At 39.9% G+C, this 27,708-nt stretch overlaps 3 protein-coding genes across 3 annotated transcripts; all 3 read right to left on the bottom strand.

The window, feature by feature from the left end:
* Positions 1 to 226: 226 nt before the first annotated feature.
* On the bottom strand, positions 227 to 27,600 carry LOC137974237 (uncharacterized). The gene is made up of 3 exons (XM_068821109.1): positions 27,572 to 27,600; positions 25,818 to 25,849; positions 227 to 1,254 (listed from the first exon to the last, which is right to left on the bottom strand). Exons 1-3 carry the CDS (start codon positions 27,598 to 27,600, stop codon positions 227 to 229), a joined length of 1,089 nt encoding a protein of 362 aa, XP_068677210.1.
* Positions 16,412 to 18,689, bottom strand: LOC137973684 (melanocortin receptor 4-like). Its single transcript, XM_068820558.1, has one exon. The coding sequence runs from the start codon at positions 18,429 to 18,431 to the stop codon at positions 17,457 to 17,459; it is 975 nt and encodes a 324-aa protein (XP_068676659.1). The 5' UTR covers positions 18,432 to 18,689; the 3' UTR covers positions 16,412 to 17,456.
* On the bottom strand, positions 23,433 to 25,282 carry LOC137973588 (melanocortin receptor 4-like). Its single transcript, XM_068820431.1, has one exon. It carries the CDS (start codon positions 24,987 to 24,989, stop codon positions 24,015 to 24,017), a length of 975 nt encoding a protein of 324 aa, XP_068676532.1. The 5' UTR covers positions 24,990 to 25,282; the 3' UTR covers positions 23,433 to 24,014.
* Positions 27,601 to 27,708: the final 108 nt, after the last annotated feature.

Below are 27,708 nucleotides of genomic sequence, written 5' to 3'. Positions count from 1 at the left end.
TCTTTTATCTCATCTTGGTGAGCGGTTTCCGGTAAGACGACTTAAAAACTTCATTACCATTCCTGAAAAACAAATGGAAAATGAGAAATTAGCGGCGTGTCGTCAATTAAAAAACGACGTGTTTTTGAATAGCAAAAGTAAGTACATGCTCTGTCACGTGTCTATTGCAATGTTTGTTAATAATTCTTGGTTCCTATGCAGGTGAAGTTTCGTATTACTGCTTCTTTCAGAGTAGAATCGCTGTGTGGAGAAGAGAGCTGTCCATAAGGACCTCATGACCGATTAGAGTGACGAAAGAGATCAACACTTTTGGGTTTTGGACTTCTGTTATGGGTCTTTTTGCCATAGAAAACGAACCATTTAACACTGACATAACTTTAAACCCACCTTTCTTTGGACCAAACCTCGCTTTCTCTAAATCAAAGACAGTTTGTACAGGTTTCAAGAAGTTTGATCTTCTTCTATATGCTGCTCTCGATTGCCAAGGCGGTACATAAACGGAACTTGTCCAAGTACCACGACCAACAAGCTTACTGGACTTAACTCTTGAAGCGCCAATGCTCCTCCAAGGAAACGATGACCAACAGCCAGCAATTTTTTTACCGGCTTGTTCAGTTGATAAATCTATTGTCGAGGAACGACGTTTGATGCGGTTATTAAAAGTTTGAATTTTACAATCTTCTTCTGAGTCCGACTCTAATCCCCAGAATCTGTCCCTTTCCTTCATAAGCCTACGGCATTCCCCACAATTTGCACCGGGTTCATTTGTAGGTGTTTCCACTTTAAGGACCACATCACGCGTGCCCACTGCATTAGCACGCATGCGCAATGCGTTTGCCGTGTCCGATGCAATGAGCCCAAACGGTGGATTTCGAACTCTCTGAAAATTCCTTTTGCTCTTTTCAGCTGTTGAATCTGCTGTAGAAATTAACCGCGAACTGCTTTTCCTGCGCTGTCTAGCTTCACGTATGTATGCCTTTCTTTCTTCCAGAAAACGTTGATGTATATCAATTCTATTGTAAAACAGTCGATCAGTTGAAAATACTTCCAAATCTGTCTTTGTGTGGTCATTAGTATCTTGCCAATCCTCTTTTTCACTTTTTTTAGTCTTGCCGATACGAACTGGCAATTTTGACCCCAAATCAAACCTCACCTTATATACAGAACGAGGCGGCTTGGCGTTAAGCCATAAACTTGACTTTCCTAGTAGTTCTTCCCTTTTTGCGCTGATTCTTCTCCATATCCCGTCGTCATCTGTCAGAAAGAATAAAAGTACTATGCTGATATGTTGCTCAATTTGTCTTATAGAGCGAGTTTCAATCGAGTGTCGTATCAAACCAAAACCAAAGTAATTACTTTGGCCAATCAAAAAGGATGGAGACAATCCAGTAAACCAATCAAAACTCGAAGTAATTACACGTATAGCCGACACGAAGCGCGGAAAAATGTGCACGCGCGAGCCACGATTGGTTTTGGTTTCACTTCTGATTGGTTGAAAGAGTGGCGCGAGAACTTTGAACGAATCACTGAGTGAGCAATCATAAACCACAGCAATTTGCTAATTACTTTCGACACTCAATTGAAATCCATGTTAACGCAACATCGAAATATGATGCCAAAATCTTACATTATAGAGATTAAGTTTCCAGGTGAAAAACATTGATACCAAGAAGTGTCCCAAAATTCTGTGATAACAGAAGTCGGGGAGTTGTGTAATGTTTAAAAAACGAGCAGCAGCGTTTTATCGGGGCTTAAAAACACGAGGTGTACACGAGGCGTAGCCGAGTGTTTTTAGAACCAATAAAACATGTGCTGCGAGATTTTTTGAACGACTTCAAAAACATTCCACAAAAAGCGTGTCCCTCCTGGACTCAAAACAATGGTTCAAATTGTGAGAGGAGAATATTAACATACAAGAAAAAAACAGCTATGCTTTATAAGTGTTCTTCATATAAAGAATACTAACGAGGAGTGTCTTATCAGGATATAAACTCATGCACGTGACGTTTTATCGGTGTTTTGATTGGCTGTTAGGCTCAGGAATTATAAATGAGTTTTTGAAAGTGATTTCATTCAAGAGCAGTCACATTCGACCTCACCGTATACAAAGTTGCTCTTGGGAGATTCTAGATTTCCAAATTGTTTCCCTCTTCGCTCTACTACATCCATCCTAAACTTCAACTCCTTCAGTTCATGAAACAAGTTACCCAGCGCCATTGCTTCTACATAACGTTTTAGATCTTTCAAGCAAGATTCAATCCCTTCCACTTCTTTTGTGCTCAAAGGCTTTGAAATATGACGACTGATGAGAATCTCGCGGATCTCCCCCAAATAAGCTAAAAATACGCGACTGTCGTCCTCTTGAGAATTGTCTCGAAAGTTCTTTAAAAGTTCTACAACGGATTGCAATTTCCTGAGAACCTCATTTTCTTTTGCTTTTGTACCAATAGTCGACATTGCTAATCGAAAACTATCAAACTTAGAGTGCTAGTTACTTCTGTTCAAAAAGCTGATTGATGAAATATCCTAGAAACGATTGATTGCGTCATATTCGCCATTTTCACCAATCCCACAATGCAGTTCATTTTGGGGAGTTCTTTGCATTAAAACATTGGATAGCATGATACTTCCAGGAGTGAGTAACTTGTATCGTTTTTAGACAAAGACCTCCCCCCCTTCCAAAAAAGTATTGCATTATGGGATGGGGATAATAGCGAATTGGATTCATAAGAACAATTTGCGCAAGCGCAAACTTCGGGACCTCAAACGTCGATTGATTTAGACATGCATTCGATTTTCATTGGAGCAAATTGTACGCGCACTGCCATAAAGCTTTGCGGCCTTCATCTTACATTAATGTGGACGTGAAGCTAAAATCCACTCGAATACTTTGCGCCCGCTGTTATAAAACTTTGTGACCTTAAGGTCCAGTTGATGTGCATATGTAGTCGAATTTCATTCTAACGATTTAATCACCACAGTATTAAACGTTGCGACCTTTGACGCGGACATGCCGTTTAGTTTAGTTCAAATAATTTTCACTTCCAGCTATAAAACTCTGGGCTCAATATGCGCGCGCGCTGCCATAAACTCTGCGATCTTTAACTGCTATTGATGTCGACACGGACTTGAGCTCGAGTGTCATTTAAGCAATACCAGCCCGTGCTGTTATAAAGCTTTTCGGTTTTTAACTTTTATTGATGTGTGCGTGTGCTGGTTTAAAGCTCTCTGACCTTTAAGTTAACAGTTCCCTTGAAAATGACGTACAATCCAGAATTTTGTCAAACTTGGGATAATTGATATTCATGCACAAGACATTAAAAAAATGCAATAAGAAGATGGGGTCACGGTTGCTTGTTTTCGCACTGCATGCCCTTTATTCTGTGTTTTTTACAGAATTACGCGAGAAGCGTTCGAAATTTAATAAACCGAGAAAATTCTTGTTATATAGCTAAAAATTCTTGTTATATAGCTAAAGTCCTAGGTATGACTCAAAACTGCATCCGGTGGTGAGGCTTCAGTTTCGGGAGTTTTTGAAGTTCTGGGGAAGTGTGGAGCCACCCCTTAGTCATCATTGCTCTCGGGTCCATCCTGGCCCGGGATGGTAGTACCCGTCAGGGTCCCAGCTATGGGTAAATAGTTGTGCTTTCTTATGAAACCATGGCGGTTTCACTTTGTCAAATCGGCAGTGGTTCCGGTAACTGGCAGCTCTGTTTGTCAACCTGGCAGCAGTCCTGGCAAAAGGCAACAGGATTTTTCTACGGTCGTCTCAGCTAAGCTGTGCCACCGAACTACAGAAGAATCCTGCCAAGGGACACTAATTAGCACCAATTAGTGTCGTCATCTATGGTGCAGCCTCACTTTTTGAATATGGATACAGTGAAAGATAGTTATGGAGATCATGATACCGCATACGGGGTAACCGATGCGCCACAACGTACGACAGTGGCGGAAAATAAGCGAAGACCGTGCAAGACAGCAAAAGAAGCTCAAAGAAATCATCCCTTAATTCTCGGTGCATGGAATGTACGAACAACTAATGATAATGTGGACTCTGCAAGACCTGAACGTGCAACAGCCATCATCTGCAGGGAACTTGAGAAAGTGCACATAATGATCTGCGCACTGAGTGAAGTTAGGCGACCTGACTCAGGAAACGTAATCGAGAGAAGCCATACAATATTCTGGAGTGGCGGCGGAAAAAAAGAAGCTGGTGTAGGTTTTGCTATGAATAATAAACTAGTTGCTCAGGGAATGAATCCCAATCCGATCAATGACAGAGTCATGACACTAAGGACTCAACTTAGGAGTGGTGTCCACCTAACGCTAATAAGCGCTTATGCACCTACAATGCAACGCACACAAGAAGAAAAAGAACAGTTTTATGAAAAGCTTGGAGACTGCCTAGACATGGCAAATAATGATAACACTATAATATTAGGTGATTTCAATGCCCGCGTGGGGAAAGACTGGAAACTCTGGCCATCTGTGATTGGGAAACATGGAGTGGAAAAAATGAATTCAAACGGGATTCTGCTACTAGAATTCTGTACCAGATTTCAATTATCTATCATGGGTACAATGTTTCAACTGAAAAATCGCCTTAAGAGCACATGGCAGCATTTACGCTCGAAGCACTGGCACCAACTCGATCATGCGATTGCCAACAAAGAAGCTAAACAACATATCACAGTTACTAGGGTAAACTTAACAGCCGACTGCTTTACAGATCACAAGCTGCTTGTTTGCAAATGCCAATTTTCTATCAAACCAAAGAAAAAAGGTGCTAAACCGCCTAAGAAGCTTAATACTAACGTGAACAGGGAAAGAAAAGAAAAACTTGGAACGCTTTTTGGATGAAAGACTACCTAAGTGCAAAACTGATTGGGCAGATTTTAAGCTGCTGCTCCAGGAGGCGGCTGATCACACATTTAGAAGGAAAAAAGTGGTTTCAAACGACTGGTTTGACGATCAGGACGAGGAAATACAAAAGTTGCTCAAAGACAAGAAGCTAAACGGGAACGCACTTAGAGAACGCATCAGAGCAATGAAAAACATGTGGTTTCAGAAAAAAGATGAACAAGCAGAGCAATGCTCACAAGAAAAGAACCATCGTGAATTTTATGCCACATTAAATGAAGTGTATGGTCCAAAAATAAAAAATTCACACCCTGTAAGATCTAAAGGTGGGGTCCTACTTACAACATCAGAGGAAATCAAAGATAGATGGGTAGAACACTTCAGTGAACTCCTAAATCATCATACAGAAGTAGATCTGAGCATCGTGGAGGATACTGAACAACATCCAATAAATGACTCATTAGATGACCCAATCGTTGAATGCGAGCTGGATCAAGCGCTCAAAAATACCAAGCTTGGAAAAAGCCCTGGTCCAGATAGAGTGCTAGCAGAAGTCCTTGTGAATGGAGGTGCCCGATTGAGAACCTTTCTCTTAACAATGTTACCATTTTTTGGTGAACGGAAAATATTCCAACTGATTTGATTGACCCCAACATGACGATACTTTACAAAAAGGGAGACAGAAGTCACTGTGGTAATTACAGAGGGATTTCCCTCCTCTGCGTTGTTGGAAAGGTCTTCACTGATATCATTTTACGAAGACTAAAGAACCTTGCTGAATTAATCTATGAGCAATCTCAATCTGGATATCGTAATGGCAGAAGCACCATCGACGGTATTTTCACACTTAAAGAACTGATGGAAAAGTCAAGAGACCAGCGAAGAAACATGTACATAGCTTTCGTCGATTTCACCAAAGCCTTCGATACTGTGAACCGTGACCTCCTTTATGGCATCTTAGGCAGACTCGGTTGCCCAGGTAAATTCGTTAGAATTATTAAAGAATTGTATACAAATGTACATGCAAGACTTGTCGTCGATGGTGCCCACCAATGACGCAAGAAATTATGCGCAGTAGGTTTGCGCAATGCAAAACAAGGGAATCATCTTGACTCTTATTGACGTGTACACGCACTGGAGTGCCATTCAAGAATGGCAAAAGAAACTTTGGGACCTTTAACTGCTATTGATTTGGACACTGACTTGAGTGTCATTCAAGCAATATGTGCGCGTGCTGCTATAGAACGTTGTGAACTTTAACTTTTATTGATGTGCGAACGCGTGCATACTTGTCATTCAAACAATGTGCGCGCGTGCTGCTATAAACTTTGTGACTTGTAACTACTATCAACGTGGGATACGCAACTGAGTTTCATTCGAAGGATTTGCGCGTCTGGTGACATGAAATTTTGCGGCATTTAACTCCTAGTTATGTGGTTATCTAGTCAAGTTTCATTCGAAGAATTTGGACGTTTTTCTACAAAAGGTTTGCGATCTTTATCTCTTTCTGATGTAGACATGCATTTGAATCTCATTGGAGCACTTCTCGCGCCCGCTGCTGTAAAAACTCTGCGTCCTTTAACTGCTACTGATATGTGGGCATGCGGTTCATTTTCATTTGAACAATTTGCGCTGCTCTAAACCTTTGCAACCCGAGACTCTTTCTCATGTGGAAATACAGTAGAGTTTCATTTAAACAATTTGTTCACCTGCTGGTATAAAAGTTTGGTACCCTCAAATCTTATTGTTGTAAACATGCAATCGCCGTAGTTTCATTAAAACAATTTTGCGCTCGCTGCTATTAAAGTTTGAAACCCTTTACTCCTTCTGATGTGGACATGCAGTCGAGTTTCGTTTGAACAAACTTCTCTCCGGCTGCTGTAAATCTTTGCTACCTTAATTAAGCCATGCCTCCCGTCTTACACTACAATTTTTTGGTGTTCGAAAAAAATGCTCCTGCTTATTTATTCCAAATTGTATTACAAATGATCTACGTTTGCCGCCTTAGAAATAAGTTTGGATAAATCTCACATTTACTATAAATGCACAAATACCAACACTATGTGTGGCGTCCTTGTGGGGACACATCCGCTAGCAACATGCCTTGTGGACTCGGCAGGTTCCCTCTCTATCCTTCGGGTATATTCTTCACGATTAGAGTGTGATGTGAAGTGTTAAGTTTCTACCTCATATGAACCATGTGAACGTTAGCCCTACTGATGGAAATGGGCCCACACATGGACAGAGAAAAACTCTGACCAGGGTGGGAAATGAACAACGGTTTTGTCAAATTTGAACAATTTGAGAAGTGGTATCATAAAAACTGCACGAATTCTTTTCTCGACGGGAAAAAACTTAGAAATGACATTTATTCAAAGAGATAAATACACCCCAATGTATTCTTTAACATGCTGTAGATGGTTTTGCAGGTTTAGTACTTACGTCAGAGGCAAAGCTGAAGGGGGGCTGTTTTTCCATCAACAATGACAGCACCAACTTCACCTTCAAAGATACTAATAACATTTTACATGTCCTTGTTTAAATGAATCGTCACACTCAGTAATCCATTTCCAACAGTTGAACGATGTATTAACTTGATGGATATTTTAAAGGTTCAGTTAATGCGCGACTGCTAGGGAGAGATCCATACCATAAGGGCCTAAGGAGTCTAAGAAATACCATTCAAATACGGTCAACCAGAATGTAAGAGCGTGATTGAATAATTAATTGTCTATATTCTTTGCTTTGAAGTTTGATGAGAGCATGGATGATAGAAGCGACTCTTCTATTATCCATGATGAGAGAAAGTACAGTTAAAATTGAGTATGTTTAAACGGCATAAACAGCTAACGATTTGCAATGCTCTTGAGATGCCACATTAATTGGTCCTCAAAAGAGTGAATCAAGTGTGGCCGAGCGGTTCGGGGGTTGCTTTGAAATCCGAAGATCCTTGGTTCAATACCCCCCTCTGACCACTGTTTGAATTTGATCCTGATAGTTCCTGGTTCAACCTCTCGGTTAGCCTGCAAGCAGGCTCTTCTGTTGAAAATGGCGCGCGCTCAAAACATCCTCTTCCGTTGAAAATGGCGCGCGGTCGAAAGATAAGGGCTTGACTAGTTACCAAGCCCTTATCTTTCAAAATGTTTTAAGCAAGAGCCGATACAACGTAGATTTGATTTGATTTTAGTGGTGTACTATATTTCGGCTGGCCAAACCAGCCTTCTTCAGATACAATGAGAGTTTACATTGAATTGCTTCTATGTACATATCTATATAGTAATTGGATGTTGACGTAATACTGGAAAAAATGTGATAAAACATGGCAGTTACAGAGATTTTGAATTCAAATACTGAGAGTCACGGAAAAATATCGGAAATCACTCAAAACAATAAACTGAAATCTAATACGTTTCTTCGCGGATATTAAGACCGTTGGGATCAATTGTCCTGCCTTTTAAAATTAAAAAAGCTTCCGTGGCCTTACGGATCGAGTCTTATCCCCTTACCTTTCGACCGCGCGCCATTTTCAACGGAAGAGGATGTTTTGAGCGCGCGCCATTTTCAACAGAAGAGCCTGCTTGCAGGCTACCTCTCGGTTGCACCAGTACATCACCAACTGGTTTGTCTCCACTCAGTTGGGATTCTTAAAAAATGAAGAAATGAAAATCGTCCATGTGGAGTGTGGTAAATTAAGAGTGTATATATGTATGTTGGCGGTAAAATCCGTTATCAGGTTGAATCCGTTTCCATCTATAGGTTAAATTGGTGATCCTCATTTTTCTTGGGTTGAATACTCGCTCAAATGAATTGAAGAAACTCTTTCCTAAATGAAGCCTATAGAAAATTATGGGTGAGGTTAGGATTAGTTTTGGTTATTACACATGGATATCAATTGACTCATTATACAAAAGTAAATGATGAAAAGAACTGTGTTGGATTGAGCACGTTCGCCGTTGTAGTGCAGTGGTGAAGACACAGGACTATATATCTGAAGGGTGCGAGTTCAGTACCGGTAAGTGCATGATACGCGCATCTCAACTTGCAACGCAACATTGTTGGGCTATAAGCTGCACGAAACATTTTGCCCGTATTACAGGGCCTTTACAAGTTAAATACTAGAACTATTTACATAATCGAAATATGTATGTAGTTTCTTTCGGAATAAAGGGTCGCACACGTTTGCGGGCACCTATAGCTGAGGATAGTTTCTCACATATTTTTTCAACGTGTTTGCACCAAGTAAGTTGAGCAGCTATGGTAACACCCGAGGATTTGGTATGTTCAACATTCTTGGTGATTTGATCGTCAAATCTTATTTCAACGTCTTCATTTTGGACAGATAATCTCTGCCTTGACCCAATAATCATTACCTCAGCTTTGGCAACATTTTAACTAAGCTTGCTGGCTTTCAGCCAGCAGCTCAGCTTAGTTCAGGGATCAAGGCTTGCTTGAGTTCCGTTAACGTTTTAGCCGATAGTATAATGTTTGCGTCATCAGCAAATATCCTTGGCGTAGCGGCCCCCAGGCAGTTGGGGAGATCATTAATATAAATTAGAAACAGAAAAGGACCCTGCTGTATGCCCCATCTGAGATCGCGAGCAGTTGATAGCTTGCCGCTTTCATCACATCTTTGGGTTCGGCCACTTAGGTACGACAGGAACCATCTAACAGCTGCCTGGTCAAAACTCAAGAATGACATTTTACGCAAGATGATTTCGTGATCAATGGTGTCGAATGCCTTAGTAAGCTCAATGAAAACGACGCCATTGTCGACGTTAACTGACCAGGCATTTGTCTCCTCAAGCAAAGCAGTAAGAGTACTATGTAAAGAAAGGAACCCTGATTGGCAACTTAATAGTAATTTGTTCTCAATTAGATAATGGTAGAGTTGGTTGCAAAAAATTTCTTCGAAAACTTTAGAAACTTTCGAAATTACAGAAATTGGCCTATAATTGTTAGGATTTGACAATAGATAATTATATGGCTAGCCTTACATACGTATGTTCGTCCCTGCCAAGGGATTAAATATCATTTTTAAACCTGACTCATGGCATTTGGTTGAGACTATTTAAGAACTTGTTTCTGTCGAAATGCTTCAATTGCCGAGTCTCAATCGTGGCCGTAAGTGACGGTGACAAGACCCCAGACCTTTGATTTATCGCATTTTTTGGCCGTGATAGAACTTCACCTCAACCATAAGAGTACTCCAAATTAAAGTTTGTTCTTTGGGACCTGATAATTTACAAATGCTTGCGCGATAATGTTTTCATTCGTAAAAGTCTTCATTCATTCATTTATCTCCTTAATGGATCTCCCATGCGTGGTTATCTCAAACGGCTTAAAGATGAATAATTTTCTGTCGAATGGCACAATCTGTTTTACCTTATCTAAAACGAATGCATGCTTAACGCGCACTTGGTACTTGGTACAGAGTGCTTCGTCTTTACTATTCTGTGCTTCGCGGCGGTACCCGGCCTTTTCGTTGCGTCTTATAATTACACCGTGCTCCACCTCGCATCTTTATTGGCTTATTGGCTATAATATTTACTGAAGATGACTGCCTCAGGCAATTGCCCCATCTCACGGTCTCTTGGGCGCGGTAGCGATAACATTTTGTTGGGGAGCCTCGCTTCTGCAGTTGATTGTCAGACCAACTCGAGTGAGCAGAAACACTGACAGGTAACAAAAGTCATCTCCTTGTAAGTAAGTAAACAAAGACTTGTTTCGACTCCAGAGCTAAACGCACGGGTCACAACATTTAGGAAACAATACGAAAACTATTATGCTGTTAAATAGAAAGTCTAGAAAGTGCCACGGGAGTCCAAAGATATAAGTATATGATTAAATGCACTTTACAACTAAAATAAATCTAGAATAAAAGATAAATAAATATTAATAAAACCTAAACATTCCTTAATTATGAAAGTAAAAACACTAAACCACTGGGGCAGCAAATTAAAAGCTCAACTAAAGATCACGCTTAAAACTAGATATAGAGTGCAGGCGAATTATGTCACCATGTAGACTATTCCAAAGGTGCGGGGCAGTGGAGGAGAAGTCCCATGTGCCAAGTGTAGGTAACATCTTGCCTCTTAGGGCCATCAGGTGAAGCGTTCCGTTAGACCTTAGTTCGTACTTAGTTGGAATTTTAAGACTTCTATGGTATATCCATTACCCACCACATATTTGAAAGAAAACTGACGCCGAGTCTTAAAATGAAAGCAGTCATATATTGCAGACAACTCAGTCAGTGATGTCCGAGCAAAAACTATATAACAACGCTTACACCTTTTGATTTAAATTGCTTTATTCTGATACTGGTCAAGTAATAAAAACTAATAAAACGGCCTTTTTCAGGACTTTGGATTTTTTCAAAAATATCGAGGCAGTAATAAATCAAATAGTCTTAGGTTAAACTGAAAACGGTGGTTTCTCAAAAAGTTTGGAATACATTTTTCTGCGAGCACAAGTTACACACCTATTGAACAGTTCAGCGTCTGTGTTCGTTTGATTATCCAAAAAATGCACTGAATCGGATGCAGTCCACGGTACCGTATAGAGATCTGAACGTCTTTTGCTTTCAAGCCTCGGGCTTTGACATAACGAGTTTTATAATCTCCTCATAGTTGACAATGCCATTCTTGGGATCTTCGATCGGAGCTAGCAACACGTTCGCCTCTTCTTCGGTCAGCTTGCTATCCCCTCGGAAACACAACATCCCCCTGAGTGTTCCCCCGTCGATGGTCCCGGAATTGTCCCGATCATAGCACTTAAACCCTTCAATGAAATCCTCTCGGACGGGTTCGGGTTTGCTTTTGAATTGACAGTAGATTCCCACGAACTGCTCGAATTTAACTCTGGTGTTTTTGTATTCGTCTGTCAATGGTCTAAGGTCCGCGCCAACGGGATTTAACCCCATTGAACGAAGCAGATCGGGAATTTGGTCTCCATCTATTTTGCCATCTCCGACACGATCAAACAAAGTGTAAGCATCTCGGAGTTCGATCATCATTTCCTCTCCCAAGTCAGCCATTTTCTCAGATTCCCTGGCGAAACACCCACCACAGCGCTCGGCTAACTCTAACAAGAGAATGGAGCCTCTGGTAGTTGTGTTTTGAAGGTAGTAGAATGATAATCTGTCATACGAAAGCCAACGCACCAATCAAGATCACACCACTGTTTAGTTTAGAGTTTTTCAAAAATAAAAAAAATCTGGGACATCTGGAAGTCATTGATTAAATGCTATTTGATAGGGCTTTATTAAATTCTCTTGATAATGGCACTCACGTAGAGAAACTCTGTTGTCATTCTGATCACTATTAATGCAAAAAACCCCGGGAAATCAATCAAAATTTAACTGCTAACATTTTAAAGAATAAAACATTTGCAAAATATCCCAAAATGTCTTTTTAGTAACGGCATTTGACAATGTTCAAATATCGTTTAGCGTGACCCCATCCGAACTGCAATTTGTCTGTCTCTATCCAAACCTTCTGTTTCGCAAGTTCTACATAATAGCAAGCAGATTGTAACAATATGTCTTCTAAACTAATGACATTAAAAAAACAACTGTGACAGCTGCAGTAAGGTAGCGAGAAATACTGTCGATTAAAGAAAGGCACAGACATTCATTCCGGTAACGTGAAAATGTTTTGCAACAGGATACTCTCACAATAGATATCATAAGTATTTTGTGAATGAAAGCCTGCTTTATACCCAAAGAAGGGTAACTAAAAAAAGTTAACAGATTGTTAAGTTAGCTAGCCGGCTTGCCGTTGATTCAAAAGCAATAACATTCCCAGTAGGTTCATAGTAATATTCGAGGAGAAAATGAGTGATCTTTTTTACATTTATTAAAATTCACCGATACTTTCAAACTTCAAACACTAGCTTGCTTGTCTATGATTCATTTCGTATATCCTTTCATCGTTGTCTATCATATGTTCGTACAATAATAATCATCCTAGTTTCTACGTAGTTCTGGTGTCTGAGCAACACATGATGAATCTGGTGGTGCGTCCTTAGTTTAGTTGACATTGACTCTCTTTGTATAAATTTAAGGTGATTTCGCCAGATTTTTTGGAATAATATACTATTAGAAAACCCCAAGAAGGCGCTTCATTGATTATTATTTTATTGCTCACTACTACACTGTTTTTTTTCTAAGAACGTCTCATCTTGGGGCTGAAGTAGAACGTTCTTATTTTTTTACGATTTACTTGTTGAAGACTGAAAATGTTCTTTCAGAAAATGTTCTAAAAGTTGTGTGGTGAACAAAGTAATTTCTACTGAGTACAAACTGTGTGTTTTGCAGTGTATCATGCAAAATGAAAACCACATTATCAATGTCAAAAAACCTCTCTAAGTACTCGAGTTTTAACTCGAATACTTGGGGAATACTTGTCCTACAGTGTCTCCTGACAGAGTATACATTTCTTTTACCTTTATTTATACTTCCCATGAAACAAAAACTGACAAAAAAGCAACAAATGAGAAGCATGGGTATGTTAAGTTCTCAGCATGTTTTTAAATTATATAGAGTGTTTTCACTCACGTGATCAGTAACCTTGTTTGTCCACCGAAACAAAACTGGAAATGTTTGCATGATAAAAGAGCTCAATTCCCGGAGAATTGGTTGGGCACACCATCATGGCCGCCGTAGCCTTGGTTTAGGGATACCAACATGACATGGCCGTCGTGACGTCACGTGAAAACACTCTATAGCTGCATCAAAATCCAATATTGCAGCAGCAACAGATCTATTTATTCATTAATTTTTGCCAACTGTCCAAATTTAAAATAAATTGGGTAGTTTTTACTGGAACGTTAACTTCAGCTTTGAACAAACTGTCCAATTAGAGAAAAACCTGGATACTTTTCATCACCCAATCAAGAGGTATTGGGAGAACCGATTATTGGCCAATCAGGTTGCAGCTATTAGGGTCCTTAAAGGCTGGTTTTCACTAGCGACGGAGTCGGAGTCGAAGTCGTAATCAGAAGGGCAGAGCGATACGATCTAGTGAAAATCAAACTGTCGGAGTCGGAAGCAGAACACTGATTTCGCTTATGACTCCGTCGCTTATGATCCAGTGAAAACTGCATTGTCGGAGTCGGAGGCGGAAGCGGGAGAATAAACCAATCACAATACTCGATTCCAAGCATTATGATTGGTTGGTTCTTCCGCTTCTGCTTCCGACTCCGACAATCTAGTTTTCACTGGATCGTAAGCGATGGAGTCATAAGCGGAGTCGGAAGAAAATGGGAACGTTCTGATTCTTCCGACTCCAATTCCGTCGAGCTTATGACTCCACTTACGACTCCGATCTTTGATTTTCACTAGGTCATAAGCGCTCTTACGATTCCGACTACGACTCCGACTCCGTCGCTAGTGGAAACCAGCCTTAAGCATGCGACGTTTTTGAGCCACGAACGGACACCGAAAGTAAACTGTGTGCGATGCTCATATTGCCAAGTAGTGTATACAATACATAAAACAATAGTACATTACTAATACATTAATCGGATACCTATTATTATTATTACAGAGAGCTCGAAAGGCATAAAATGTTGCAAATGAAATGGGGTATATATGTTCCGGCCACCAAGAGTGACTGATGCACTCTTGCGGTCACCCCTACAGTTTCTGATACGGGTACCTAATATGCCTTCTGTTTGACTGTTCTGTTTACACGAATAATTTAATTTACCTTGCCGTACCCGCGAAAAACATAGGTACGGTACCGAGATTTCGGAGTGCCGAGCCAGTTTCTTTGTGCTAGTTTAAAGCGGGCTTTAAGTAAGGCGCGTTTACACGACAGAGGAAAAATGGCACAGGTCCGATAAAAAGGGGTCCTATGGTCCCATAGCGGAATTAACGGATAAAAGTTCCCTGTTTCTTTACAAAAATGATTGGAACCATTCCACTTTTTATCGGACCCGTGCAATTTTCATCTGTTGTGTAAACGCGCCTTTAGTTCTGTTTCCTTGGCATTGCAGACAGTGACTGTCTTATTTCTTTTCGTTAGAAGAAATCATGTATACAGCAGTTTTGTACGTCATCTTATAATAAGAAAATGTTTATTTTTGATACACTATTATCATGGGCTAAAAGCAGTGAAGTCCTATTGTCACTCTAGTGCAATCATTAATTTGTCCAAAAAATTGTAAATCTGAGAAAACGGCGGACGAGAAAGTCCGTTGTAAAACCAAAAATGGTGAAGAGCACCACTTTTCGGGTTTCTTTTTGGAAAACATTGAGTCTAATGAGAAGGGAACTGCCTAACGAAATCGAAAATGAGAGATGAATGAATATATATACGTAATGGTTGCTATGTTGGATGACACAATATACCGTTTGTTCGTCATTTTCACCACTGTTATCTGCGTCTCTATTAAAAACAACCTATATTACCACTGCGAATATGGAGTGATTTTTCGCGCGAGAAACCATGTTCATGAAGCAACTTTAAGCACAAAGTAGTAAAGAAGCTTTTTTAAGTGCGATAATCTTCGCTTAGAAAATAATGAAATCGAAAATTCTGGAAGTGGTTATTACGTCGAGGCGTCTTTCAATTTTTCGTGAACTTATTTAACAGCTTATCACATGATGACTACCGTGTAATCTGAAGTGAATAAAAAGTCGTTAATTTTTCATCAAACATCAGCAATGGTACCAGTTTTTGTTTTGTTAGTCTAATTAGTAACACTCATTCTTCTTCCAAACTTCACATCACCTTCACGTGTTATCGTCTATATTTATATATTTTAACGGTTCTTAAGACTTAAACGAAATTTTAAATGAGTTTGTTATATTGTCAGCGCATTAGGAGGGGTCGAATTAATGTGTGTTGGGTGAAACTTGACAACCTTACATCATGAATTTTGCATGGCCTTGCATTGGTCATTTCTTAGTTTCAGTTGCATCCTCAGCCTTGTGTCACATTAAAACGTTCAACTTCGAACTAAGTGACATAAAAAATAACCAATAAAATGGGTGATTTTCATAAATATAAATATTCTATGTAGGTTTCGCTCACTGATTAATCCTTTAGCTATCAACTCTCAAAGATTTGCCGTCGAGAAGCGTAGTATACGCAGTTTGGCGTCCTAACTTCAGAAGACTCGAAAGTTTTCTCTTTTCAGTTATCTCTTTCTCGATTCATGATTTAAAGACAAATTCTCGCGGAAAACCCCAGATATTGTCAAAGCATCAAAGTTCATTTCAGTTTGCAAGTACATGTATGATTGTTTCTGGTAACATAAGTTGAGTCGTCAGTATAATTAAGATATTTTATTGTCATAGTTGATTCTACAGTAGGCTATCGTCAGTATTTTACGACCTCAAGCCCCCCATAAAGCTCTTCAAATAAAATATCCTTTTCTCTCCACGGATTCAAGGGGATAAATATAAACAAAAATTAACGAACGAGTTACCAAGTCTTTCGCTTATTTTATCTTCTTTGTTCGTTACAGCTGAAACATCAATTAAGAATCCAGCCCTTCCAATTTGCTGTTTAATTAGTACCAAAGGCTACACAATGAGTAAATAGTTTTAGCAAAATATGACAGAATTAGTAATTATGCTGTCAAAAAGCTTGTAAATACCCTTAAGTTGCTAGATTAAGTAGCAAAGCTAACGAAGGTTGGTTAATTTATTTCAAGTTTCTCATTTCAATTTACTTGGTATATAACACCTGCAACAGACCATAACTTAATTAGTTTTGCCCGTACAATACGTATCTCAGAGGAAAACTGACAGCTTGTGCAATACAAGATGGTTGTAATCCACTGAAGCCGGCATTGATACTACTAGTCGAACAGTTTTTGGCTTAAATAATTCATTGTTAAAGCTTTTAAAAGACTGAGGCGGTGTAATTTAAATACTTCACCAATATTCCTCTCAAGTCAAGAAACCATGCCTTTTAGTACAAATTAATACAGATATTCATTTTCATTACAGTGTGCAAACCATCTTGGAGTCTGTAGTCCCACGCGATGGGACGAAAATCGAACATTTTTACACCACTTTAATTTTAACTTCAAAGAAAATAGTACACTCGAAAAGAGTTTAGAAGCTCTTTTTCAATTACGCCCGAATGAGGCGATGTAACGCTGGTAAATTAGACTACAAGGAACAAAGATATGCTTTTAAGTATAATTGAATTCAGAAATTCGTTTTCATTACAGAATATGTGAAACGATCTTGGAGTCTGTAGCCCCCCGCGATGGGACGAAAATCGAACATCTTTAACCTCAGAAAACCTTGTAACCTAAGAAAACACTCGCGAAAAGAGTAAAGAATCACTTCGCGATTTATCCCTTACAATGCAAAGATTAAGTAGGATTAGAAATATTCAGACAGTCAAGATCGTCTTTTCTTTGCTCACTTTTTGTGCAAATTGTTGACGCGTTGTAATTCAATACTGAGGAAATTTCATCTGCTAGCGACACTTTTGTCTCAGAAACTCTTTAACAGAAAAAATCCCATGTTTTGGCGTTGTTTCTCATCTCTATAATTTCTCAGCTGGTGAGAGTAGCAAAGAAAAGTTTTATTAATTTGTCAAGGACGAAGCATTCCTCACATGTCTTAATCCTAGTTACTGAAAGCCGTGATTTAAAACACTTATTCTATGAATTTTGCTGTCTATCCTACTCTCTGTCTCCTTGCCTCGCAATTTTCGTAGGGCGTTGTATGTTGCGACGCGAATCTCCTGCATCCTGAACCAATAAAGAAGAGGATTTAATGACGAATTTAGATAAACAACAGTGGCAGTCCATTCGTAAGCCATCTTGATTGATGAATTATACCCGAGTATAAGACGGAAAACCATAGCTGTGAGGAACGGAGTATAGCAAGCGAGAAACATCATTAAAACATAAACCATAGTGAAGACAGATTTCTTGTATTTTTTCATATTGCCATTGTCCCAAGCTGAAAGAGTCTGTGTTCGGATTTGATTTCGATGACGTCGCAACACATTGAAGATTTTAATATACGCTACAAATGTAGCTATGAGGCTGATGGACAGAACAGGTATCGGCACAAGTGTCCAGTAACGATCAGAGTTGGCTATAAACAGTGAAACACTGGCGACGACACAGAAGAACCAGTAGGCGAATACCGTTGTCATAGCACGGCGAACCGTTACGATTTCCTTGTATCGAAGATGCAACTGTAAAGCTAGCATTTTGTCCACCGCTATCGTTGCAATTGTCATTACCGATACCCCCGCACATACAAAACCAGCTATCCAGTGAATGAGCCTTCCATCGCAGGCGATTTTAGCATCGTCACTTAACTCGGCTATCTTATAAACGACAAACAGAGGCTGAGCTACGAGTCCAATGACGAGGTCTGAGCCCGCTAAGCAAGAAATAAGGACATTGCTTGGTGTGTGAAGAAGTGGTGTTTTCCACACCACGAAAATCACTATGCTGTTAAATAGCGCTGCGGTTAAGGCAAGTACAGAGTTTACTGCACAGCAAATGATTTCCGAAAAAAGTATGCCTCCCTCGTGCAATAGCTGAACCGTTGTCAAGAAAAAACAATTTGTGGTATGGTTTACCTCCATGAAGCAAGTTTCCAGAACGACGCAAAATGCAACGTAGAATCCCTGCGCACAACTCCTTCGACCCGCTTATTCACTTAACGGTAAAGTGCCGACCGAGAGACCGAACTTAATGAGACCGCTGAAAACAGCCTTCCAATCGTGTCCCAATATTACAGGTCATGACTTAACGGGCAATCGGCTTCTTTTCAGCAAACACTTTGGAATCGCATTTAGTTTCGTCCTTGTTTTTCAATGTATGATCTACCGTCGCGCACAATCGCAAAGCCCAAAGTAATTCAAATTGTCAATTTTAGATATTGAATATAGAAAAATTCGACGAAAATTTATCGTACTAGGTGCCTGATTGTACTGAACTATATGACTTTGTGTTAATAATCTCTAGTGGCAGGTGTCAAAACAATTAACAGCCGCATAGGATTTCAGTATTTCACAACTACTGCATGTGACAACACATCATAAGAGCTTTGCTTGTGGCCCAGAGTCCAATACCGATTGATTGCAACGGTAACCTTTTGTCAAAATTCTCTTTGTTTTCGGGTCTAAAAAATTAGCTCTGCCTTTCCTTATGCCCAAGCCATTTTGTGTGTAATATTAACTTAAAGTGCCTTGTGTCGTTAATATGTTCAGATGCGCGGCAGAAAGGTATATGCCCAACAGGCAAGTTCGCCATTCGGAAAAATATAGACATTTGTCTCTAATTTTCTCCCGGCAGTTTAATACTTTTTTCTTAGATTGGAAGATGGCGATTTTAATTTTAAAAACAAGATGCTTTAGTTCGTTCTAAAAATAACTTAAATATCCCGTTGTTACGCCAGGACTTGGAGTTATTTATAGCTCCTACATACTTACAGACACCGGACTGAGACTGAGAATTTCCATCCCTAACTAAAAATCTCATGTCAACGAAACCATGTTTTAACCTTGTGTTTATCTCTTCGACACTCCAAACTCTTGGCTCCTGTGAAGATCTTCTAAAATTTCTTTTAAAATGTTCTTTAAAACTTCGGTAAAAAGAAGAAGTATTAAAAAAGTTTTGCCAGGTTAATTTCGCTCTATGTCGAGCCTCTTCAATGCCTTTGTTAAATAATAATTATTCTAAAACCCAACAGCTAAAAATGTGGGGTCAGTCTTTGTCTACTACGACCCTTGGGATTTTAAAGTAATTCCATTCCGTTTTATTATTCATTAGCTGTTCAGGTGGAACATTTTTCATTCTCACGGCTTCTGCGATCTGCTTCGTCATCGAGTCATTTCTGTATGATCCCGTAACTTTCATATTAAATACTTGTCTTTCTTCTTCGTGTTTCTCTCTGCAGTGTCTCCACAGCACCGATCCTTCTTTTCTCCCCTCCAGGAGTTTTAGATGTTCTTTTCCACGAGTATATGCATTTCTGGCGGTTTCTCCTATATATATATATATCTCCACATTTTTCACACTCTATCTCGTATGTGACATTATTCGTGTCACAGGCGTTCTTCCCATCCCCTCCCGTGCACACCAAGCAATCTTCTCTGTCACACGACGTATGTCTTAAGGGGTCGGATCTTTGTAGCAGTCTCTTTAGTGACGTGCCTGCTTGTTCGACTATTTTAATCTTGAAACCTTGTCTTTTCACTTCGTTCTGCATCTTGTTCTTTAGTTCAGAGTTGGGCGTGACAGGGATAAATATGACAGAGTCATAGCCTCCTTTTGTATACCACTCTCTTTGGTTTCTCTTTTTCTCTTCCTCCCGCTCTTCTCTCTTCCACTCTCTGGGTCTGTACATGTGTCTTATCCCTCTCTTATCGTTATCGTTAATCTTGTTGTACGCCTTAACCGCTGATAATAGTACACTTCATGTCTAAATTTCTCACTATACCCCGAGTACTGCATCTTACGGATTAGGTCATTGGCATGGTTGTTAACAACTTTTCGAGGCAAAAGCTCGCTGCAGTTGAGCAATACGCGTAGGAGCTCCTGAGTAAGCACTGTTCGTTTTGTTGCCCACGGCATGGCTGATCTAGCGTTAATGACTGATTTAGTTGACACATCTTTCGAGTAGAACTCATGTAAGATGACGCGGCTACCAGAGACATTCTGTTCAGGGTTGCTTTCTTCTATCCAAACCTTTAAATCGAGTATGGGGATTTTTCCTTCTTGGTGTTCAGACGGACAATCAACCTCTATCTGTATGGATGGGTGAATACTATTCCCTATTTCTTGTATAAGCAACATTGTTCTCTTGTCTACAGGGACGCCGGTACTACTTTCCGATTCATGTCTACTAACAATTTCACCATTCTCACAGCTCATTTGGGGTTTTGCCGCCGCTACCACTATGTTAATGTCGTCAACGTATCTTTTGTACATTCTTACTCCTAGGCATGTCAGTTTACTCTTCAGTTGCCTATCCCACCAAACCATAAACACCTGGGCAATGACACCTGTGAGCTCTAAACCAATTGGTCCACCCTCTTGTTGTAATCTCATCTCATTGTTAAAAGTGTAAACATTATGTTTCATGATGAACTTAAGGGCCACACTGAGGGCTTCGGTTAACATTCTTCTCTTTTCTCTGTAATTGGGTACTCCATTAGGTCTTACCCATGGTGCAAACCTCTTCTCCTTTACGTCTTGAGTTCCACTTCCTGTCATGGTGGGTGGCCTTCCACGTTCTGACCTTCTCTTGGGGCATACACTCTCCAAACCGAGGCTACTGGTCCTGCTCTGGTCTACGTTAAGTGCAAGGTAGAGCCCTAACTCGTCATAATCTATGCACTCAAAAGTAGTATCGCAGCCATAGCATATCTCGCAAATCTTCTCAATGGTGAAGTCTATGTCAAGGCTGGGGTACAATGCTTTTACATCCGCTGACCCAATTATTACGTCTTCATCGCAGCCTTCGTCATTCACTCTCTTTATCTCTGCCATCATTTCTTCGGTGCTCATGCAGATACTATCTTCTCTCTCTTCTATTCTCTTGAGGATCATTGACATCAGATGCGACATTCTCTGGTTGAAAGATGACTCAGCTCCGCACACCGGCCTAGAGGGTGGACCAGTTTCAGGGTCATTACACTTCTTATGATCTTTTCTGAGAGTATACAATGGCGGGAGAGGACCGTTACAGCTGACCATATTACTCCTGATCCGGCCCTCATTTCCATTGTCTTTCCCAGCTTGCAGTATTCGTGTCCACATAACAGAATGGGCATTCATCTCTTGTTCTAACTTTTTATACTGGTCTGCCGTTATGATGGTATCGTTCTGGATATGCTCCTCGCATGACCTCTTGTAATTTTCAGTGGTATCAAGCGAGAACCGTCCGGACTTATCTGTTTGAAAAACCACAACCTCACCAGTGCGTCTCTTCTCTTTCAGCGTTTTCAGACCACTCTCTTCTTCTTTTTGGAGGTTTTGCAGGCTTTTTCTACCATTTTTACGTTTATACTCTCCCACCGTTTCAATCAGTCTAGTTTTTAATGCCTGGAGCTTTAATTCGGTATTTTCCTCAAGGGGGCCAGGAAGGTGCACTCTTTTATTAAAAGTAAGCTCAGTCGCCCGGAGTTTAGTAAAGTTGAACGTTTTGCTCTCTAAATTATAATACTGGTCATGTACTTTCTTCTGTTCTTCGCATTGCTCCTCCTCTTCATCTCGCCGTTGTCCTTCGCTGCTTTTAGCCATAGACCACCTCAATTTACTGAGGCCTTTTTCCACTTGTACCTCGCATTTGACAGTGTCAATATCTTCGTATACAGGGAACTTAGGAGGTAAACTTAGCAAACGCTCTTCGTTCTCGTCGATGACAACACCTCCGTAGCAACGGGGTTTAGCTGTATCGTAGTAAGTCTCCGGTATCTCCTGATCTCGGACTAGAATTCCATCTATCTCGTCAGGGATGCCGTAGTATATGTACTTCTGGCACAGGAATTTTTGTTTGGCCTTTCTCTTTTCTTTCAACTTCTGACGGCAACATTGTTTTTCTCGCTCCCAGAGCACTTTAAATTCTTCCAACGCCGATTGGTCTTTCAAAAAGGATTTAGACTCCTTCTGTATTTTCGTATTTTGATATTTCTCCTTTCTGAGGCAACTCATCGCATCGCTGCACTTCCATCTCATTACAATTCCGACCAGCGTCTTTCTCTCTTTCAGGTGATAAAGTAAATCCACAGCGTGTTGGGATTGTAGAAGCTTTAGAGTTTTTCTCATTGAGTGTTTCATGACATCAAAAACCTTTTCAGGATTCGAACAATTTCTACTAATTTTATGCGCTAATTTTTTGTCACTTTTATATTATATGTCCATTAATTGATGTTACATCTTGGTGAGAACTAAGAAAATTAAATATCTAAAAATGACAATAATATGCTCGCTTTAATTCGGTTGCCATTTCAGTTGTTGTGATAATTAGTGATCCAGGCCGTAGGTGAGTTGTTCTATCTTTTGTACCTACAATAGCTTCAGACAAACTGGAAACGTACACCGCTGTTTTCATATAGTTCTATTAAGCCCATCTTATTACTCACATAGAAAGCGCGCAGCAGGCAAAGCAAAGCATTTTCATATTCTAGATGAAGTCGCCTCTTTGTTTTCAACTTCCAATTAACGCGGAGCAAAACTTTTCCTGCAATATAAACTATTGTTGTCATTTATTCAGATAGCGTTAGCGTGTCTACTTTCCCGAAGGACTGAATTGCAGTTGAACGGATAGTGAAAGTAAATGAGATCAACTGAAATGACACTTTAGGGAAGCACAAAACACTGGCACTGAATATTTAGAGCTAAAAATTTTAATAATTCAATTCGTCAGTATGGAATTTCCTGTGAGCTTCCCTTGACTCTTCAAACAATTTTTCTAAAACACCAAAGAGTATTTTCGGTACGTTTTCTCATTTCATATTTTTTACTTGCTGTGGAAAGTAATCGGCAATACCCTAAAACTGCCATTAAAAAAAAAAAAAAACGAGCAACAGCTCGTGCTTGTTTAATCAACATTTGACAGGATCTTGGCAGCTTTAGATGGAACAACCATTTTATTGTTTTTGTGAACAGCCCTAAATATCACCCGAGCTAAAAGGAAACATGACATTGTTAACGCTAATAGTATTCGGATTCAGTACGACGATTTCTTTTCCGGGTACAGATGCTATTAATTATTAGTTCCTGAAAGCGCCGCAAGGAGTATACAGAGCGGAGCACGCAAATCCATGACCGCCATAAACGAATGCTTTCGTTCATGTGAAGTATAAAAGTTGGCAGCGAAGAACTCAATCTGAAAGAAGGCGGGATGAGGTTTTTCTTGAGGAAAACTTGACTGAATTTCATCAATGCTATCCTAGTTTCCGTGTGTGCCTGGTGAACCGTCGGCATTATGTACGATTAGAAATATTCAGACAGTCAGGAACTTTGCTCACTTCTTGTGCATAGTGTTCAATATTGAGGAAAGACTGGAAATTTCATCTGCTAGCGACACTTTTTATTCTATTGTCTCAGAAACTCTTTAACAAAAAAAATCCCATGTTTTGGCGTTGTGTCTCATCTCTATAATTTTACAGCTGGTGAGAGTAGAAGGGAAAAGTTTTCCTCACATGTCTTAATCCTAGTTACTGAAAGCCGTCATTTAAAACACTTATTCTATGAATTTTTCTTTCTATCCTACTCTCAGTCTCCTTGCCTCGCAATTTTCGTAGGGCGTTGTATGTAGCGACGCGAATCTCCTGCATCCTGAACCAATAAAGAAGAGGATTTAATGACGAATTCAGATAAACAACAGTGGCAGTCCATTCGTAAGCCATCTTGTTTGACGAACTATACCCGAGTATAAGACGGAAAACCATAGCTGTGAGGAACGGAGTATAGCAAGCGAGAAACATCATTAAAACATAAACCATAGTGAAAACAGATTTCTTGTATTTTTTCATATTGCCATTGTCCCAAGCTGAAAGAGTCTGTGTTCGGATTTGATTTCGATGACGTCGCAACACATTGAAGATTTTAATATACGCTACAAATGTAGCTATGAGGCTGATGGACAGAACAGGTATCGGCACAAGTGTCCAGTAACGATCAGAGTTGGCTATAAACAGTGAAACACCGGCGACGACACAAAAGAACCAGTAGGCGAGTACCGTTGTCATAACACGGCGAACCGTTACGATTTCCTTGTATCGAAGATGCAACTGTAAAGCTAGCATTTTGTCCACTGCTATCGTTGCGATTGTCATTACCGATACCCCCGCGCATACAAAACCAGCTATCCAGTGAATGAGCCTTCCATCGCAGGCGATTTTAGCATCGTCACTTAACTCGGCTATCTTATAAACGACAAACAGAGGCTGAGCTACGAGTCCAATGACGAGGTCTGAGCCCGCTAAGCAAGAAATAAGGGCATTGCTTGGTGTGTGAAGAGATGGTGTTTTCCACACCACGAAAATCACTATGCTGTTAAATAGCGCTGCGGTTAAGGCAAGTACAGAGTTTACTGCACAGCAAATGATTTCCGAAAAAAGTATGCCTCCCTCGTGCAATAGCTGAACCGTTGTCAAGAAAAAACAATTTGTGGTATGGTTTACCTCCATGAAGCAAATTTCCAGAACGACGCAAAATGCAACGCAGAATCCCTGCGCACAACTCCTTCGACCCGCTTATTCACTTAACGGTAAAGCGCCGACCGAGAGACCGAACTTATTGAGACCGCTGAAAACAGCCTTCCAATCGTGTCCCAATATTACAGGTCATGACTTAACGGGCAATCGGCTTCTTTTCAGCAAACACTTTAGAATCGCATTTAGTTTCCTCCTTGTTTTTCAATGCATGATCTACCGTCGCGCACAAGCCCAAAGTAATTCAAATTGTCAAATTTACATATTGAATATAGAAAAATTGGACGAACATTTATCGTACTAGGTGCATGATTGTACTGAACTATATGACTTTGTGTTAATAATCTCTAGTGGCAGGTGTCAAAACAATTAACAGCCGCATAGGATTTCAGTATTTCACAACTATTGTCGGACAGCACATCATAAGAGCTTTGCTTGTGGCCCAGAGTCCAATACCGACTGATTACAACGGTAACCTTTTGTCAAAATTCTCTTTGTTTTCGGGTCTAAAAAATTAGCTCTGCCTTTGCTTATGCCCAAGCCATTTTGTGTGTAATATTAACTTAAAGTGCCTTGTGTCGTTAATATGTTCAGATGCGCGGCAGAAAGGTATATGCCCAACAGGCAAGTTCGCCATTCGGAAAAATATAGACATTTGTCTCTAATTTTCTCCCGGCAGTTTAATACTTTTTTGTTAGATTGGAAGATGGCGAAAACCAGATGCTTTAGTTCGTTCTAAAAATAACTTAAATATCCCGTTTTTAGGCCAGGACTTGGAAACATTTATAGCTCCTACATACTTACAGACACCGGAATGAGAGAATTTCCATCCCCAACTAAAAAAATCTCATGTCACTTTCATATGTTCATTTTAAATTGATTATATCTTGGTGACAATAGACCTTTTCGGCTTGTACATTTTGTTTTCCCAATACAGATCATGTGATAATACTCAGGAGACTTGGTCCTTTGTTTTGTTCAGTAAAAGGAGTGGATGCAGGCATATTCATGCTTGCATGCCCTCATTTTAATGAACAAAACAAAAGACCAAACCTCCTGAGTATTATCACATGATCTGTATTGGGAAAACAAAATGTACAAGCCGAAAAGGTCTATTAAGCAAATTAAATATATCTAAATGACAATAATATGCTCGCTTTAATTCGGTTGCCATTTCAGTTGTTGTGGTAATTAGTGATCCAGGCCGTAGGTGAGTTGTTCTATCTTTTGTACCTACAATAGCTTCAGACAAACTGGAAACGTACACCGCTGTTTTCATATAGTTCTATTAAGCCCATCTTATTACTCACATAGAAAGCACGCAGCAGGCAAAGCACAACATTTTCATATTCTAGATGAAGTCGTCTCTTTGTTTTCAACTTCCAATTAACGCGGAGCAAAACTTTTCCTGCAATATAAACTATTGTTGTCATTTATTCAGATAGCGTTAGCGTGTCTACTTTCCCAAAGGACTGAATTGCAGTTGAACGGATAGTGAAAGTAAATGAGATCAACTGAAATGACACTTTAGGGAAGCACAAAACACTGGCACTGAATATTTAGAGCTAAAAATTTTAATTTTTCTATTCGTCAGTATGGAATTTCCCGCGAGCTTCCCTTGACTCTTCAAACAATTTTTCTGAAACACCAACGAGTATTTTCGGTACGTTTTCTCATTTCATATTTTTTACTTGCTGTGAAAAGGAATCGGCAATACCCTAAAACTGCCATTAAAAAAAAACGAGCAACAGCTCGTGTTTGTTTAATGAACATTTGACAGGATCATGGCAGCTTTAGATGAAACAACCATTTTATTGTTTTTTTGAACAGCCCAAAATATCACCCGAGCTAAAAGGAAACATCACATTGTTAACGCTAGTAGTTTTCGGATTCAGTACGACGATTTCTTTTCCGGGTACAGATGCTATTGATTACATTTTTGGATCGGAAGTGAGATATAGTCACAGAAAAGAAAAAAAATCATTTTCTTACAAAATAAGTCATTTTCAGTGGAAACATGCTGCTCTGGAGTCTTATATTTGAACTCGTTCGTGGAACAACGAGAAATTTAACGGCACATCGCCCTCTTGAAAAAAAGCGAACGTCCTTGCTTTCTAATTGACTGAGAAAGTTACTCTCTTTCATTGCCATTAGCTAAACTACCATCTTTACCCCAATGATTTTCAAGTACAATGGAAGGAAATTGTTTTTAACCGATGTCTTTAACTGACAAACTCTAGAATATGCCGATCAAGCATGTCAAAAGGCGAGAGAATGAAGCGCTCGAATGTCACCTATTAGTCTACTTAAATTCAACATGTCAACGAGGTATGCCTTTGAATGAACATTGCGAATGTCACAGATCCGACAGATAGTTGTTATTGAAATCTGGGTTTATAACAGCAAAACGGCGAATTAGGACATAAGACGCGTAAACGAAGCAGAGTCGCTGTGGCATACCACTGTGAGGCTCTTCCGTTGAAAATGGCGCGCCCTCAAAACATCCTCTTCCGTTGAAAATTTGCGCGCGGTCGAAAGATAAGGGCTTGGTAACTTACCAAGCCCTTATCTTTAGACCGCGCGCCATTTTCAACGGAAGAGGATGTTTTGAGGGCGCGCCATTTTTAACGGAAGAGCCTGCTTGCAGGCAATACCACTGTTAACCCTGATCGAGAAACAGAATCAAGTGAAAGGA

This window comes from Montipora foliosa, chromosome 10 (assembly GCF_036669935.1).
Source record: "Montipora foliosa isolate CH-2021 chromosome 10, ASM3666993v2, whole genome shotgun sequence".
Lineage (NCBI taxonomy): Eukaryota > Metazoa > Cnidaria > Anthozoa > Scleractinia > Acroporidae > Montipora > Montipora foliosa.
The sequence above is the reverse complement of the archived record's forward strand: the minus strand, read 5'-3'. Positions and strand labels throughout refer to the sequence as shown.

Excerpts from the sequence above, each read along its gene's own strand:
- LOC137973684 (XM_068820558.1), bottom strand. The coding sequence starts at position 18,431 with ATGGAGGTAAACCATACCACAAATTGTTTTTTCTTGACAACGGTTCAG.
- LOC137973588 (XM_068820431.1), bottom strand. The coding sequence starts at position 24,989 with ATGGAGGTAAACCATACCACAAATTGTTTTTTCTTGACAACGGTTCAG.
- LOC137974237 (XM_068821109.1), bottom strand. The coding sequence starts at position 27,600 with ATGGCGCGCGGTCTAAAGATAAGGGCTTG. Across the intron at positions 25,850-27,571 it reads GGTCTAAAGATAAGGGCTTG|TTGGGGATGGAAATTCTCTC; the intron begins GTAAGTTACCAA and ends AGATTTTTTTAG. Across the intron at positions 1,255-25,817 it reads ATTCTCTCATTCCGGTGTCT|ATGACGACGGGATATGGAGA; the intron begins GTAAGTATGTAG and ends TCTTTCTGACAG.